General features: G+C 55.7%; 1 protein-coding gene across 8 annotated transcripts in view; it reads left to right on the top strand.

The window, feature by feature from the left end:
• The window catches only part of PPP1R12B (protein phosphatase 1 regulatory subunit 12B), a 98998-nt gene that overhangs the window by 76042 nt on the left and 8134 nt on the right, over positions 1-14822 (top strand). For all 8 annotated transcript variants that reach the window (XM_066379436.1, XM_066379427.1, XM_066379410.1 and 5 more), the window contains 5 exons: positions 6385-6401; positions 9082-9226; positions 9718-9822; positions 11176-11226; positions 12247-12297. In XM_066379436.1, coding sequence (XP_066235533.1) covers positions 6385-6401; positions 9082-9226; positions 9718-9822; positions 11176-11226; positions 12247-12297 — 369 coding nt within the window. The remainder of the gene's footprint in view (positions 1-6384; positions 6402-9081; positions 9227-9717; positions 9823-11175; positions 11227-12246; positions 12298-14822) is intronic.

Raw genomic sequence — 14822 nt, 5'->3', positions numbered from 1 at the left:
CTGGGTTCTGTGGGAACCACAGCCATTTGTTTGAGCCTCTGTCCTCCCTCTGTGGCCACTCATGTGGTGCCAGGTTCACAGATGGTACAAGCGCTTCCTGTGATGTGACTTTCCAACTCTGAAAAATATCTCTGAGCTACAGGTCATTAGACACCTTTAGCTCTTTCATTTTAATCACTGTGCATCATACTGGGTCTCAAGTTCATAAAGTCTGTTAACTTAGAAACTGGCTAACTTACGTGGCTTAGCATTTTTCAGTGCTCTTGGAAGCAAGAACCAGGTAATCGTTGGCCAGTGTTCTCATGTTGTTACTTCCTAATTTAATGTGAGTTTTTAATATAGGGCATATCCCGAGATAAAGTACTAAAATGTGTCCAAACATGAGTGCTCAGCTAGTTATTATTCTGAATAGTATTGAAGTAAGTGGCTTGTCAGCTCAACCCTGGGAATCCTTAACAAGACAGATTTTCATTGGCTAGGCTGGGATTTCTGACAATAGGATTGACCTGCATTTGTAAACCAAGTCAAGTAGCATTTTCCCATGTAATCTGGGTTGCTACATCAGGACCGAAGTTTCTACAGAAACACAAAGATGTTACATAATTCCCTCTCCAACCCCGATGCAAACAGGGAGCAGCCAACAGCTGCGCAGACTCGGCGCCGACAAGCCCCAGGTGGCTTGAGTGGCAGCTCTCCAGTGCAGAGCCTGCGCACTGGGGATGGGAACCGTGGGTGCCGTCTGTCCTGTGTAGTCACCCCTGCCGTCTCACACGGGCTTGGGCACCACCGACTGGGAATTCATTCTCTACTCCACAGTCTGTCATCGGGCGGACAGTGCTGATTATGGTTCTATCCACTCCCATGACTAAGGAAGGCAGTGAGCATTATTACCCTTCAGTCTCAGGTCCATGACTCAGTGCAGGACAGCAGATGGGAGGCAGAGGGTGTCAACTGGAAAGTGGTTCCACTGTTAGGTGTGAGCTGGAGGTCCTTTGTTTGGGACATTCAATGTTTAGGCAGTAGCCTGAAGCTGAGGAGGAGAATAGGCTGAGAACATGGGTATTTATGGTGACTCCGTGGGAGCTGTGGGCTGGTCTCAGGCTGAGGGAAGAGCTAAGGGAGTTGGGGGCTGCAATGAACCTGGCCCCTTCTTCCTGTGCGGGCCCAGGGCCACATGTGGGCACAGCCTGATGTTGCTTTGTCAGCTTGATGTCAGAGCGATGCGCTCCCGTTCTCACTGAGAAATTCAGGAGGTCAGTTCAGGGTCAGCTTGGAGTTGAGTTTCTGGTTGTATTTTTATTTTCAGTGCCTAGCGAGCCATGTGAGCAGGGCAGCTCTTCAGATGGGAGAGGTTCCAGTGTTCCTCAGTGCTGTGTATCTTTGCTTCTCTCTCAGTGTCATAATGTTGGGAGCCAACCATTCCCCATCAGGAGCCCTGGGATACAGCGGGCTTTCATCCTCTGTGTCAGCCCGTGGCTTCTCTCCCCGTGTGTCCTGCAGGGGCGCTGGTGGTCACAGCTGTGCTCAGCACCCACGCAGTGAGTGGAAACAGAAGCCACAGGTGCATCAGGCTCACCATGAAGGCCGTGTGTCACATCTCTGTAGACTTCCAAGGTCAGCTCTGCCGGGCTGGCGGTCTAGGGAGAGCAGGTCAGAGAGGGAGTAGGAATCCACCTGGATGGACAGAACCTAAGTGAGCCCTGGCCTAAGGTTACAGAGCCAGTGGGTGAGCCCACACTGGGCGGCATGACCTGCAGGTATGAGAGGCGCGTCTGTTCTTTAGTCAGCTCGCTGGACTAGACGCGTCAGCCACCACACCTTCTCCTCCATACACGATGAGGTACAACTGCAAGCGGCCACACCCAGCAGTGAGATTTTTCAGGAACCTGACATAAACTGAGCATATGTGTGGTATTTCTTGACTTTCCTGACTTTATTTCATATATCAAATATCTGATGAAGACAGGTCAGGGCGGTAATTTGCTGGAAGTGTGTAAACTCTCTCCATACACCTGCTTCAGCTGAGTCAGAGTCCGCACCACTGATGCCAGCATGACCTCCCAGCTGCCGCTGACTGGCCGTCCTGTGGGCATTGCTCACTTTGGGGAAGTCATAGATATGCCAGGGCATGTTTTTCTTATAGGGGAATTCTTGAGGTTGTGGGAACTTCTGAAATGCCTCCCCAGCAAAGTCCTAGTCTCCTCCCCAGAACCCATAAATATGAGGAATTTGAGGTCCCACGGTTGTGTTATTTGGCACAATAAACATTAGAGGGAGATTTTCCCAACTGGTGACTGGAGGGAGCCCAGCAGTGCCGGTAGGGAATGTAGTGCCCCTCCACCAGCCGGCAGCAGCTCGGAGACGGGGACCCCGACTGTCAGCCACAGACACTGGGCTCTGCTAACAACCCAAGTGAGCAGAGAGGTGAGGCCAGTCAGCAACCCCTGAACAGGGCACCCAGGGGAGCCAGACTGGACTTTCAACCCCAGAACCGTGGGTCATAGATGTTGTCTGAACCGGTAAGGTTTTGGGTCACCTGTTAGGCAGAGCAGGAAGGAGGAAGTACTCGTTTCCTGCATGTGGGAAGGTCCCCCGATGCTGGCCCATTGTCACGCCTGCTGCATGTCGCTGTGTGAGCCTGGTCATTCCGCCCTGTGTGAAAGGCCACTTCTGAGCTAGAGACCTGCAGGCTTTCAGGTTTCCCAAGCACCTCTGCTGCTGCAGTCACACATGGAGCATGCCAGCCCAAGGCTGCGGGGCCTGTGTCTCGCTCAGACACACCTGGAAGCTGGAGTGATTCGACAAGTTTTAAAATTGTTGCTTTTCAGTTAACTCAGATAACGATTGGTCTGCAGTCGCCATGGAGTCTGACAGCTGCTCACCATGCTGGCTGGCTTAGGGTCAAGGGTGTGAGAGTCCGGTGGGGGCTGTTTTCTTGAGTTCCCCCCCCCCCACATACACATATATACACAGCTCAGACTGTCCCTGGCCGGCCAGTGGCAGGCACGCGGTATGGAGGCCCTGCTGGCTGGTCCTCTGCAGGGAAGTGAGGCTCCCCTCACTGCTGGTGGGCTGGGCGCTGAGGCCCCTGGTGGCAGACACGTGACCTGCTCTCCTTTCTCTCCACCCAGCTTTCCAGAGCCAAGGTTTTATTTTAAACGTGGGCAGAGGGGTTTGGTTTTAATTATGTGCTTTCCTGAACTCCCAGTAACTCTCAAGTTAAAAGCTTTTGCAGGGTTTTCCTAAGCCAGTCTCTGGTGTTCTGCAAGCCGTACTCATTTCACAAATCAGAACCGCCTGGTCCATCCCTTCCCCCACCCGAGGGGATGGCAGTCTTTGCTCTATTCTTTTATTAGAAACAGGTCCCGGCTGAGGAGCTTATTAGGGGAGAGATTCAGGGACGCTAGAGCAAGGAGCCTGCTGCTCGGGTTCGCTGCAGTCCCAGCCTCTGGTCACGCCTTCTGTCCCATGCTCCTCTGCCTGGTGTCGGGCAGCGTCCATCTCTCCTGCTTCGGGCCCCCTTGCAGCATCTGCTGTCCCCAGTTGGTCTATGAAAGCTGTGACAACTCTTGCTCTGGACAGTTTTCGTCCAGTTTCAGCATGACACCATGCTCGCGGGACTACAGGGAGGGCAGAGCAATGTCCCTTGCCCACAGACGTTCCTCTGAGGGTCTTCACGTGTCACCAGAAGATTGGACAGAAGACAAATGTGGTGTCATTGCGCACAGACAAGCCTCAGAGGACCTGAGCCTGGGCTCTGCAACACCTCTGTCTGCTGCCACCAGGCCAGCCTCCAGAACCTCCCGTGACATTCCCCTTGCTGTGTCCTGTCTGCCTCTTAGGAGGTCACTTCCTGCTCACCATTCTCACGTCCACACAGGAGTCTTTGTCCCTGCCCCATTGTCCCTGCCTGTCCCCACTGAGCAGCATCGGCTTTCTGGACAGGACTGTGCTTTGTGGGAGGGACAGCAGGATGAAGCCTCCAGCGCCTTCCACCCAAGAAACCCAGACTTCTCCCAAATCCAGTCAGGGTCCTTGTCAGCACCAGACCGCATCTAGTCCTAGACCTGTGCCCCTGGGGAGCCGTGTGACGACGAGAGCCCGGTGCTGAGCACACGTCCTGCCCGAGCTCCAGCCCCCCGCCCCATGCACATGCTCCCAACTCATTTCTGTCCCGGATGCCATCTGGTTGGCACCCAGGGCCTTTGCGATGCCACCCATCCTACCTGTGGTGGAGTTGCTGCTCCCCTGTGGCCAGTCAGCCTTCCCGGACACACTGGGCAGCAAGGAACCTGGAGTCCCATGAGCTCTGGTGTCCGGCAAAGGCCGGTGTGTCTGCAGCGGTGGTGAGGAAGGACTGAGGGGGCATCGGCCTCCTCTACCTGACTCTCAGCATTGACGGCCCCCTCAGAGGAGATGGAAAGTGCAATCCTCACATGCCCAGGAAAACAGCAGGCAGCTAGCGCTGCTCATGCTGCGTAGGAGTGAGCACTGTGTGGACTTGTATATCCCATCTCAGGAAGAAGAGGAAGGGCAGGGTGGGCGCATGGTCATAGCTGGGTCCCTGCCCACACTGGGGGGGGGGGTTGCCCACCCCTCTGGAGAGTAAACAGGCTCCTGACTCACTGTTCCATGTGGGGAGCCCAGTTCCCTGCTCCGAGGTCCTGGTTAGTGTGCCCTCCCCCAACCACATCAAGTTCCCACCTGGAATCTTTGCAACCGAGAGTGGGGGGTGGGGCGGGCAGCAGAGGAGGCCAGTGCTTAGCTCCTGCCATGAGAGGAGGTGGCACCTTGCAGTCACATGCTGGACACTGTCAGAGCTGAGGTCCAGCCACAGGCATCAAGCCTCCCCAGAAACAGGACCGTGTGGGCGTGTATGCTGAGCACCCATGGTGATTGGGGCCCCTCTGGCCCTGCGTGAGGATCACAGTATGGTTTTAGAACATATGTGTGTTTGTGTGTCTCTCATATCCCTGTCCCAGAGCCAACTGCTTCTCAGAAGCCACTGGTTGTCACCGCTGTTTCCAGAGCACTCAGGCTTCCTCGTGCTGCTCTAGCCTGGGCTGCCGGCTGGGCCCACTCCGCCCTCCCGCGACCCTGGTCTCAGCGCGTCTTAGGCTCAGTGTCCCTGGCCTTTGCCATATGACCGACACTTGCAGCCTTGGACCTGGCATTGTGCAGTATCCTGTTCCTGGGTCCTGTCACAGGACTGTGGTGAGAAGCAATGAGGAAGTAGTTTGTGGGAGGGGTTTAAATTTAGTGTCTGTTTTTGAAAAAAGTCTCAAGAAAGAGAAGAACACACCTGGTTAATGTTAAAGTAGTTGACTGGCTCTTGCTGAATGAGTCACAGAGGTCCTGACCCCAGCTGGGCAAGTGTTCTTTGTGCGCGACCCCCGACCTGCTGTCCTACATGGACGCGTCTTTGTGTTCAGTCACATGCTACCTCCCCAGGGCTGTCCCACAGAATGGCCCTTTTCAAAAGTCCTATAAGAAGTATTTAAAGATGCTCAGCCTGTTGAAAGTCTCCAGGACTGAGGTCAGGACATGAACGTCTGCGGAAGCAACCCTGGTCAGAGAGGTTTCCACAGAGAGAGGTTGCTGGCTCTGTCCTTCCTGGGGACAGTGGGGTAGGGAGCGGCTATCATGTGTGGGGTGTCGTTGGCTGAGGCTCTGGCAGAGAGAGCCATTGGCTACTCCTCAGTGGTTCGCTGTCCCTGATATTTATGGATTGTTGAGCCCTTGCTTCCTTTTTTTTTTTTTGTCTTTGAAGATTTCATGAACACCTCAGAAGAGGAAATAAGCAAATGCATTGAAATCAATTGGGTTTTTATTTGCCCGAGTTCTTTTAAAAGAAAAAAATACCAAGAGACTTTGAGGTCGCCTGTGACCACAGATAAATGGGCAGCGTGGACACCACTGTCCCTGCTGAGGCCCTGGCCCCAGAAGTCCTTTCTTCTGAGACCTCGAACTTCCCACCACCACCCCAGGGTGAGGGGAAGGCCAGACACTGTCCTGAGGTTCCTGTCTGCAGGAGCTCACTCGTGGCAGGGTTGGGGGCTGGTAACCCGACGGAAGTGAATAGAATAGGTACCAAGACGAGAGCCCGGCGTCCCTGGAGCACAAGGTGGTGGGGGCAGGTTGTGGTCGGTTCTCATGCTGTCATCCTGGTTCTGGGAAGCACTGTCCCCACATTGTCCAGGCCGGGTCCTGGGGCAGAGGGGTGAGCTGAGGTGGCCCTGCTTCTCCGGACTGCACCCCTCCTCCCTGTGCGGTGGAGACGTCTGAGTGTAAAAGTGCGTGTGTAAGTGAAGCACATGTGTCTGGTCCTGTCAATGCTGGTTTTAATCTGTGTTTTGTTTTGTTTTTGTCTCTTCCTGTCTCTAGCACGAAAGACTCTCTAGGTAAGAACGCCCCGTTTACATGCATGCTTAGCTCATGTGTGGTGCATGTCGGTCAAGCTCAGCTGTCGTGTGTGTGTCACCGCCTCCTGTTTCCCCAGCCCCTCAGCGCTCCCACATGGCCAGTCATAACGGGCAGCTGATAGCCAGCTGGAGTAGCCGTGGGTGGTAGGGTCTCACCAGTCCCCGACCTGTGTGCACGGGTGTCAGTGATCATGGAAGTTCAGGGAGTTTGTCAGAGCCTGGGGTGAGCCTCCAGCTTCTCCCTTCCTCCTTGAGGGCACAGATCCCCTCATCTTACAGAATAAGAGAAGAGAGGCACTGGGCCGTGGTCCAAGCCCTGTGGACACCCCAGCCTGTGACGGGGAAGTGCAGCCATCTCTTTGCTTGGCAACTGAACGGGCTTTTCATTAGTGTTTTTTAGCATTGAAAGCTTGCCTGGGCTCTCCCTCTGCTCCCCTCCCACCAGCACCCTGCACTGCAGGTGAATAGTGTGCACCTATCTCAGCGGAAAGTTAGTGTATGAAATTGGAGCATAGTATTTTCCTACGGTTAATTTCTTGTGAACTCTTACATGATAATGGCCTTTTATGGGAAGACTTTCTTTCCAGACTTCAAAACGTGCTCTAAAACTGTAGGAATTAAAATTCAAGACCAAACAGGCCTATGCAACACAGTGGGTAGCCCTAAAAAACCGTGTATGAGTGGTGACTTTCTTTTCATTGATTGATTTTAGAGAGATGAGGAGAGGAGAAAGGAAGCTTTCATTTGTTGTTCCCCTTAGTTGTGCAACTGAGCTGAGTGGCCAAGACTGTGGGGTGACTTTTAAAACCTGTGATCATTTGAGCAATTAACTATTTGGGAAAATAACTTCTTCCCTCAAACTGTACCAAAAAATAAACCAAACCCCCCCCCCAAATAAAATAGAACTAAAAAAAGACTTCATGTGGGTTGTAATTTTTGAGAGATTTCACTACAAAGGCCGTAGCAGAGAACACTTAATCTTCATGTGAGAAGGACCTTCTCAAGCATAAAGATAAAAGTTGTCAGATTCATGTAAAGATGGAAGTGCTTGCTAGTGAGTAACGCATAAACAGAGACAGGAAGTCAATGCCCCCACAATCTGATGAGAAAGGTGGACAGAGCCACGCGGAAACAGTTCAGAAGGAAAGGAAGATGGACAACCGTAGACGTGAGGATCTCCCTGATGCCTAAAGCACCAACGGCAGCGGCAGTCAGATGGTCTCCTGGTGGGTTGGCAAGGGTGGCACCTCCCTGTGGGGCAGGACAGAACATAGTTGTTCGCCCCTCGACTTCTAAGCTCTCATCCTCATAAAGTAGTTGGACACATGTCCTACGATCTATGGACAGGTCTCAGTGTCACATTATTTTTATCTGCTAAAAGTCCACAGAGGATGACTAAGCCATGCAGGCACACCATTCCCTAAAAAACGGTGCAAATTGACATATTTTTACTTAGGTGATGAGAGGCCTGCAATCGTAGCCACAAGTGTAGGGAGGAGGAAGAGTTGTAAAACCATGTATTTCATCTGAGTTTATAGACATCCATTCTAACATACCTGTATTTAACATCTTGCAAGAACGAGCTACGCTGCTCATAGTGACTGTGCTCTGGGCAGGACTACGGGTGACTTTTAGTCTCTGTTCTGGACACTGTAGTACTTATATTTTCTACCAGCACGTGTTGCTTTTGAAATCAGGAAAGTCAGTGAAGAGATTTCTGTTTACAAAGTGTTTTTTTAAAGATGAGAAGAATGGTATAGGACTTTGTAAGACAGAAGTGGCCGCTGATGTCACAGGAACCTCATGTCGTCCTTGTCACTCTTCCTCCTGTCCCTATGCTCTGAGCTCCCACCCCAGGCCACAGGCACAGGGCCCTCATCCCCCTGCTCTGACCCTCACCCTGGCGAGCTCGCAAGCTCTGTGGCGCTGGGGTGTGCACAGCAGTTCACACTCCGTGTCTAAGTGTGGAAAGAGCCAAGTCCCAGAGAAACATCACCCAGCAATAAGGATCAGGGTCCTAGTTGTCATACACCCAGTCATAACCAAGGACCTCACCAGGAACACTGGGACTGGAACCACCCCCAGGTCTGAGCAGCATGTGGCTTGGAGACATAGCAGCCCTGACCACGGGCATTGGTGTGGAGTGCACACAGAGGGCAGGAAGTACATGTGTGGCCCGGCTGGTGCTCAGGACTTCTGGACCCTGCAGACCTGGTGGCCAGTTCTTCCCGACTGGCCTGCAACTCAGAGCTCCAAGGCCGTATGTTTCTAACTCATTGACAGGTCATTGGAATCATTTTCCAAGAGCTGTTGAGATCCAGGAAAGTTTTGCTTTTAAAAGCACACTCTTGAGGGAAGCAGTTCAACCCCAAATTAATTTGAAAAGCTCTGAGATTTAAGTCAGCATCTGGGTCCAAACCACCAGCTTTTCATGTAAGCTCCATTCTTGGCCAACAACGGCCTCCTCCTCCAAGCTGGCAGCTTCGCCCCAAAGTCTGAGCAGCTGGCGGAGGAAGGGAGGGAGGGAGGTCCAGGGAGGGTGTTTGCATGTTTCTGGCCGAGCTCCCAAGTTCTTCTCAGAAAAGGCTTGCTGCCCTTCGGCATCCTCCTTCCTGGAACCCACTCTGCCCTTAACGTGTCTCCCACACATCTACCACAGGTTGGAGTCTGGAGGTAGCAACCCTACGGCCAGTGACCCCTATGGTGACCGGGCCTCAGCGAGAGCCCGCCGGGAGGCCCGAGAGGCCCGCCTGGCCACCTTGGCCGGCCGCGGGGAAGAGGACAGCAGCAGGGACTACAAGAAGGTAGGGTCCCACGCGGTGTCCCTGTTCCTGGGCCGTGGCCTTTGGCGGAGCAGGGCAGGGCAGGGGCCTCGTCTGAGGGAGCAGAGAGACTGCTCAAGTGACATAGTGAAGCCACCCCACCAGCTAGGCAAGGCCTGCATGGTCGCCCGTGCCTGTATGCTGGTTAGGCACAAGTGTGAGGGGCGCCCACAGAGGAGCGCCAAGGAGAAGCTTCTCTGTTAAGGAAACGTGCTGACTGCAGTCAGTGTACACACTGTCTCTAGAAAACTTTTTTTCGGGGGGACCCACATTTTTAAGCAACACGAGGGCCCTCGTGACAGTCCTAGGACGAGAGGTGACCTCAGGCGCTGTTATCTGCTCAGTGCCGGGGTTCACTCACGCTGGAAGGCAGGAGACCCGCTCGCTAGCCGTGCTGTGCCGTAGACCCCCCACATGGTGGTTGTCACGCAACACCCTCAGAGGTGACCTCTGTCCCTCCCCCCCCCCCCCAGCTATACGAGAGTGCCCTGACCGAGAACCAGAAGCTGAAGACTAAGCTGCAGGAGGCACAGCTGGAGCTGGCGGATGTGAAGTCCCGGCTGGAGAAGGTGGCCCAGGTGAGAGGGGCACAGCGCGGGGTGACTGGGTCCGGGGGGTCCTTTGGATGGGGTCACAGCCTCCTGGGCTCAAACTGCTTTCAGCTGCAATCAATGTTTGGCTGGAAATGGACAGCCCACCTCTGGATAGTTAGGCCTCATCATCCCCGAGGGCAGGCCTCAGAGCCGCCCATAGTCGAACCGTTGGCTAACATGATAGGTGCAGAGAGCACTGGAAATAAAACCCAACCAACTGCTTTCTGGGTGTGTCAGAATAGCCTTAATTTTGCCAAATACCAGTCAGTTATTGAAATTCAGAAGAAATAGTGGTATAGAGCACATCGCTGCTGGTGACCAAAACAGTGTTTGGCAGGACAGGACGGTGGTCACACTCGTGGAGACAGCTCTACAGACACACACATCATCTATGCAGGGAAGGGCCGCCCGGCCAAGGGCTGCTCTTGTGAACCGAGTGCAGCAGGGAAGGGCCCTGACCACTGGTGTGGACAAGTCACGGGGTCTCTGCCCCCAGTTATGGGGGACACTGGGAGGCGTGGCCGTGACCATCACAGCAGGACAGGAGCCAGAGACCCAAGCTGTGCTGTTACTTCTGCCTGTTCTTTAATTTTTTGAAAAAAGAAACATCGAAGGCAAACCAGTGTGCCCTCTGCATTGGTCAGACGTCTTCTGAGGGAGGAGCTGTGTGCTCCGTGGCCAGGCCATCCCTGTGCCGAGAGCCCACCTGGTGCTCTGTCCTGTGCCAATCGCTCAGCCTCACAGATTAGGTGGAAAGTCAGTGGTGACCTGGGTGAAGGTCTGGTTGTTTGTTTAGTGAAATCTAAGCTTGTCTGGAAGCTGCATGTGTAGGAGGTGGGCCTGTCGTGCTCAAAGTGGGAGGCAGCATGGGGCTCAGACCCAGCAGCCCGTGAGGGGAAAACTCGGCTCAGAGAAGCAGGCCCGACCCCAGCACAGGGCACAGAGGGGCAGCCTGGACCAGGTGCCGCTCAGACGCCCAGCGCAGGTGCAGGCTATCCTGTCAGGGAGGGCAGCCCCACTGCTTCTGGCAGGGACTTGCTCTTACAGGACCTGGAGTGGGCTGTGAGGTGGTGAGCACTACAGCGTGAGGGTCAGTGTCTGACCTGTGGCAATTGTCAATGTGCTGCTGGCCTGCCCTCCCAGCAAGAGCCCTGTGGTTTGCAGAGGTGACAGTTGGGCCGCAAGTCCCGACAGCACCTGTGTGTGCTGGGCACCCCGTCACTGTGCAGGCCCAGAGCCCTGGCATCGACCCCACATCCACAGGGACACTGCACCAGATGGGGCCCAGCTTGGGACTGCCCGGGTGACACGTGTTCTTCCCCTCACTCCTTCCCACAGAAACAGGAGAAGACGCCTGACAGGTCCTCGGTACTGGAGGCGGAGAAGCGGGTACGTGGCCGTTCCCGTGTCTCTGTGGCGTCTCTGACTGTGGCTGGCACCAGGGGAGCAAGCGCAGCTCAGGAGGCGGGAGCTGGGCCGCTCCACGCCCCGCTCGGGCCCAGACTCCTGTCTGACTAGTCTTTGGGCTTCGTCAGATGGTCAGTACTGTCTCTGTGTTCCCTGGGGGCAGGGTCCTTAAGGGTCACTCCTCATTGTTCTGCCTGTAGGAGACCTACACACACATATATATATATATACGCTACACCACATACACTTGTGCACACAGACCACATGCATGTGCACACGCTACACACATGCACACGCTATACCACACATGCATGTGTACGCGCACAGCACGACACCAGGTCCAGTCTCTGCCCCCCACCACCACCTGAAGAGGAGGCAGCTTTCAGCAAGAAAGCTGCTTGCATTGGCAGCTTTTCACCCTGCATTGGGTAAGGTCTGGGGCCTGAAATGTGAGCCCACAGTGTCGCCCTCGGCTGAGGGAAAGTTTCTGGTTCAGTTGCTGACCCCGAGTGGAGTTTGACATTCCTGGACCAGGAAGACTCGGGCTCATTGAGGAGCCATAGCTTTGGTCAACCCTGGGGGACGGCTTCCCACCCTGTGAACCTGTTGAATCTGGAAGGCAGCTGAGTGTCATGACATGATGTGTCCTCTGGTCTGTACACAGTCTCCTTGGTGTCCCGTCTAATCGCAGAGCCTCACTGGCTCAGAAATCGTTGTGGGGGGAGGGGCTTCACAGATGACAGTGTCAGCCCGGCCTCCACAGCAGTGTGACAGGCGGCTCCTGAGGAACTGGCGACCTTGAAGGGAAGGAAGGGTTGCCTGGAGTCCTGAGGAGCAGCAGGCAGAGCTCAGGCCCTGGCTCTGGTTGTCTGGTGGGAGGGGCAGAGGGGGTTTTCTCTCCCTGAGGCCTCCGGGGTTGGCGGGCACATCCTGGCCCTGCTGGTCTCCTGGGCCAGGAGGCAGCACTTGGGCTCCTTGCTGAACCAGCCCGTCTCTTCACAGGAAAGGCGCGCCCTGGAGCGGAAGATGTCGGAGATGGAGGAGGAGATGAAGGTATGGGGGCCCAGCCTCTCTGAGAGCATACAGCGTTGGTTTCAGGGTAATGCTGGAGACAGACCTGGTTAAAGGGTCACAGTTTTCCAGGGGCTGGGGAACGGGCTGAGCTCCCCACCCTGCCATTGTGGCCCAGCGAGAGGGGCCCCGTTTGAGCCATGCAGTCAGGATTGGCTCACACGCGGTTACCTGTCCCTGTGCACGCCCCTCTGAGATGCACGGTGATACTCGGTGTTGTCTAGGCACGTGGGCTCACTGCTCCCTCCACAGCATATCCTGCACGGACCAACCGTCTTGTCATGACCGTGTAGCTGTGGTGCATGCTGCCCAAGAAGCCCATCCCTGTGGGGCGGGGGTGCCGTGGGGCCGCTCGGCCCTAGGTGGTGGGAGAGCCCGCCACGCATGACCTCAGCCGCAGTCGCTTAGCACAGCTCAGCTTCCTTCCGTCACGGGCCGTTTTTTCCCTGAGTGTAAGGTAGGAGCGCCCGTCCGGTGACACATAGGAGGCAAGAGGTCGATGACTGGACCCTGCTGGGTGCAGTGTCCCTGATGTGCAGGTGGGGGTGTGTGTGTGCTGCTGGTTGTGTAATGCTGGCTCTTTACTGTACCTGGCGCGGTCCAGGCCTACAAGGACCCGCGTTTCGCTCCCGAGGGCTCCGCCCCAGTCACTGGTCAACCCATAGGTTCCACCAGCACCTGCCTAGGTCTCAGACACTTTGTGTCTTTAAAGCATGAGGTAGAGGTGACCAGTGGCTAACGGTCTTGAGACAACAAAGGCATGCTTACCGTTCATTGCTCCACCCGCTGGTTCCAGCCCCACGTACCCTGCTCCCTCCTATCTGGAGCGTGGGCACCTCTGTGCCGCCACAGGGTGACGCCTCTCCTGTCAGGTGCCGTCAGCGACATGCGCTGAGAAATGGCCAGAGCTGGTGCCTCCGCGGGGGCCACACAGCCAACGCTGCTCCTGGGACTCTGTCACACACACAGTTCCCAGGGAAGTGGAGGCCCTCCGCCTCCTGTGGCACACATGGGGCCCCCAAATGTGGTTCTGTTGCCCACAGCCCCGAGCTGACCAGGACAGGTGGCCATTCTCTGTCTGTCCCCTGTGGGTTTTGGTTCCTGAGCCTGGTCCCGGCCCTGAGGGGTCAAAGGATGTGAGTGGACAGCTCCCAGCCTGTCACTGCCTCAGCGTGTAGTGACCAGTGTCCCACATGGCAGCCACTGTGCAGGTGACTGTCCTGTCCAGTCAGGGCCTGTCAAGTGGAGGCCTGTGGCCCATGTGTGTCCTGTGCTTGGTCACACAGACGCTTGGGTCAGGAGCAGGTAGAGAACTGGCCTCCACAGGAACCCAAGTGGGGGGTGCTCATGGCAGGAAGGGTCCCAGTGCCGGCTGCTCCAACTGTGGCAACTACAGTGGAAAGCCGGTGGGGCAGGAGCCACGCGGTGTGTGGGGGTTCCTGTGGGGCGTGGCTCCCGTGGGGGCATGGCTGCCTGGCCCTGACACCCCCACTCCTGGGTCAGTGCCAGGCATCGTGTGTGCGGGGGCCTCTCTGGTCTGGGGGTATACCCACGTCAAGTGTAGCCACGTCTTGGCCACAGCCTCAGCGTGCGACGACAGTTGGAAGCGTGGTCCAGTGTCAGCACAGAGGAGCTTCCTGTTGGTCCTAACATGGTGCCCGTCTGTGCAGGGCTTCTTCCAGGGGCAGCTTCGCCCGGCTCGTCCCTTCCACAGCCAGGAGGAGGGTTGCCCAGTCCCTGCCCTTCAGGGGCAACTTGGAACTGCTGGCCACCCCCTTTTTGCAGACAGAGATGTTGAGTGTTTGTTTCTCCATTTTCCTCTCCTCTGTCTCCTCGTGCCACCGTCACTTCCCTGCCCATCACACAGATGGCTATAACCACCACCCTCCACTGTGCTCCTCCATGTGGGCAGACACTCCGTTTCGTCCTCAAAGCCCACTCACATCCCAGGATCATTCTCACCCAGAAGCTAATGGTCACGCAGGAAAGGGCCGTTCTTCACTGTCCCGGTGGGTGGCAGGAGGGCATGGGGTGTCAGGACCCGTCTGTGGCTGGCTCTCTGCGCCGTGGGCAATGTAGTGCAGGTCTGGTGGGTTACATACAGCCCAGGCTCCAGAGCAGTGACCACCCCCTAAGAGGTTAGAGCACTACCCACCCCTGCTGTGGGCCCCTCCCCCCTTTCTAGTGGCCTTACCCAGAGAACACACAGCCCCTTGTTTACTGTGAAGGAAGAGCACAAGGTAGAGATGGACCCAGGAGGGACCATGGACTGGGTGAACAGGCCACACCCCGGGTGGAGGCTCAAGCACGGGACTCAGCTCAGAGCCTCTGGCGCCCAGCACAGGGTGGGGCGCCCCCGGGGGACGGTTTTGGAGAGCACTATGCATGGCTGACCTTTGCTGGGGGAATGGGGTGTGGCCGCTGGTGCTTCTGCCCCCCCTTGTTTCCTCTTCTGCATGCAAACCAGAACCACCAGTCACGTGACCTCTCTGTCCTGCTCTTATCTC

This window comes from Saccopteryx leptura, chromosome 1 (genome assembly GCF_036850995.1).
Source record: "Saccopteryx leptura isolate mSacLep1 chromosome 1, mSacLep1_pri_phased_curated, whole genome shotgun sequence".
Classification (NCBI taxonomy): domain Eukaryota; kingdom Metazoa; phylum Chordata; class Mammalia; order Chiroptera; family Emballonuridae; genus Saccopteryx; species Saccopteryx leptura.
Note: the sequence above shows the minus strand (reverse complement) of the source record. Positions and strands in the feature narration are given on the sequence as shown.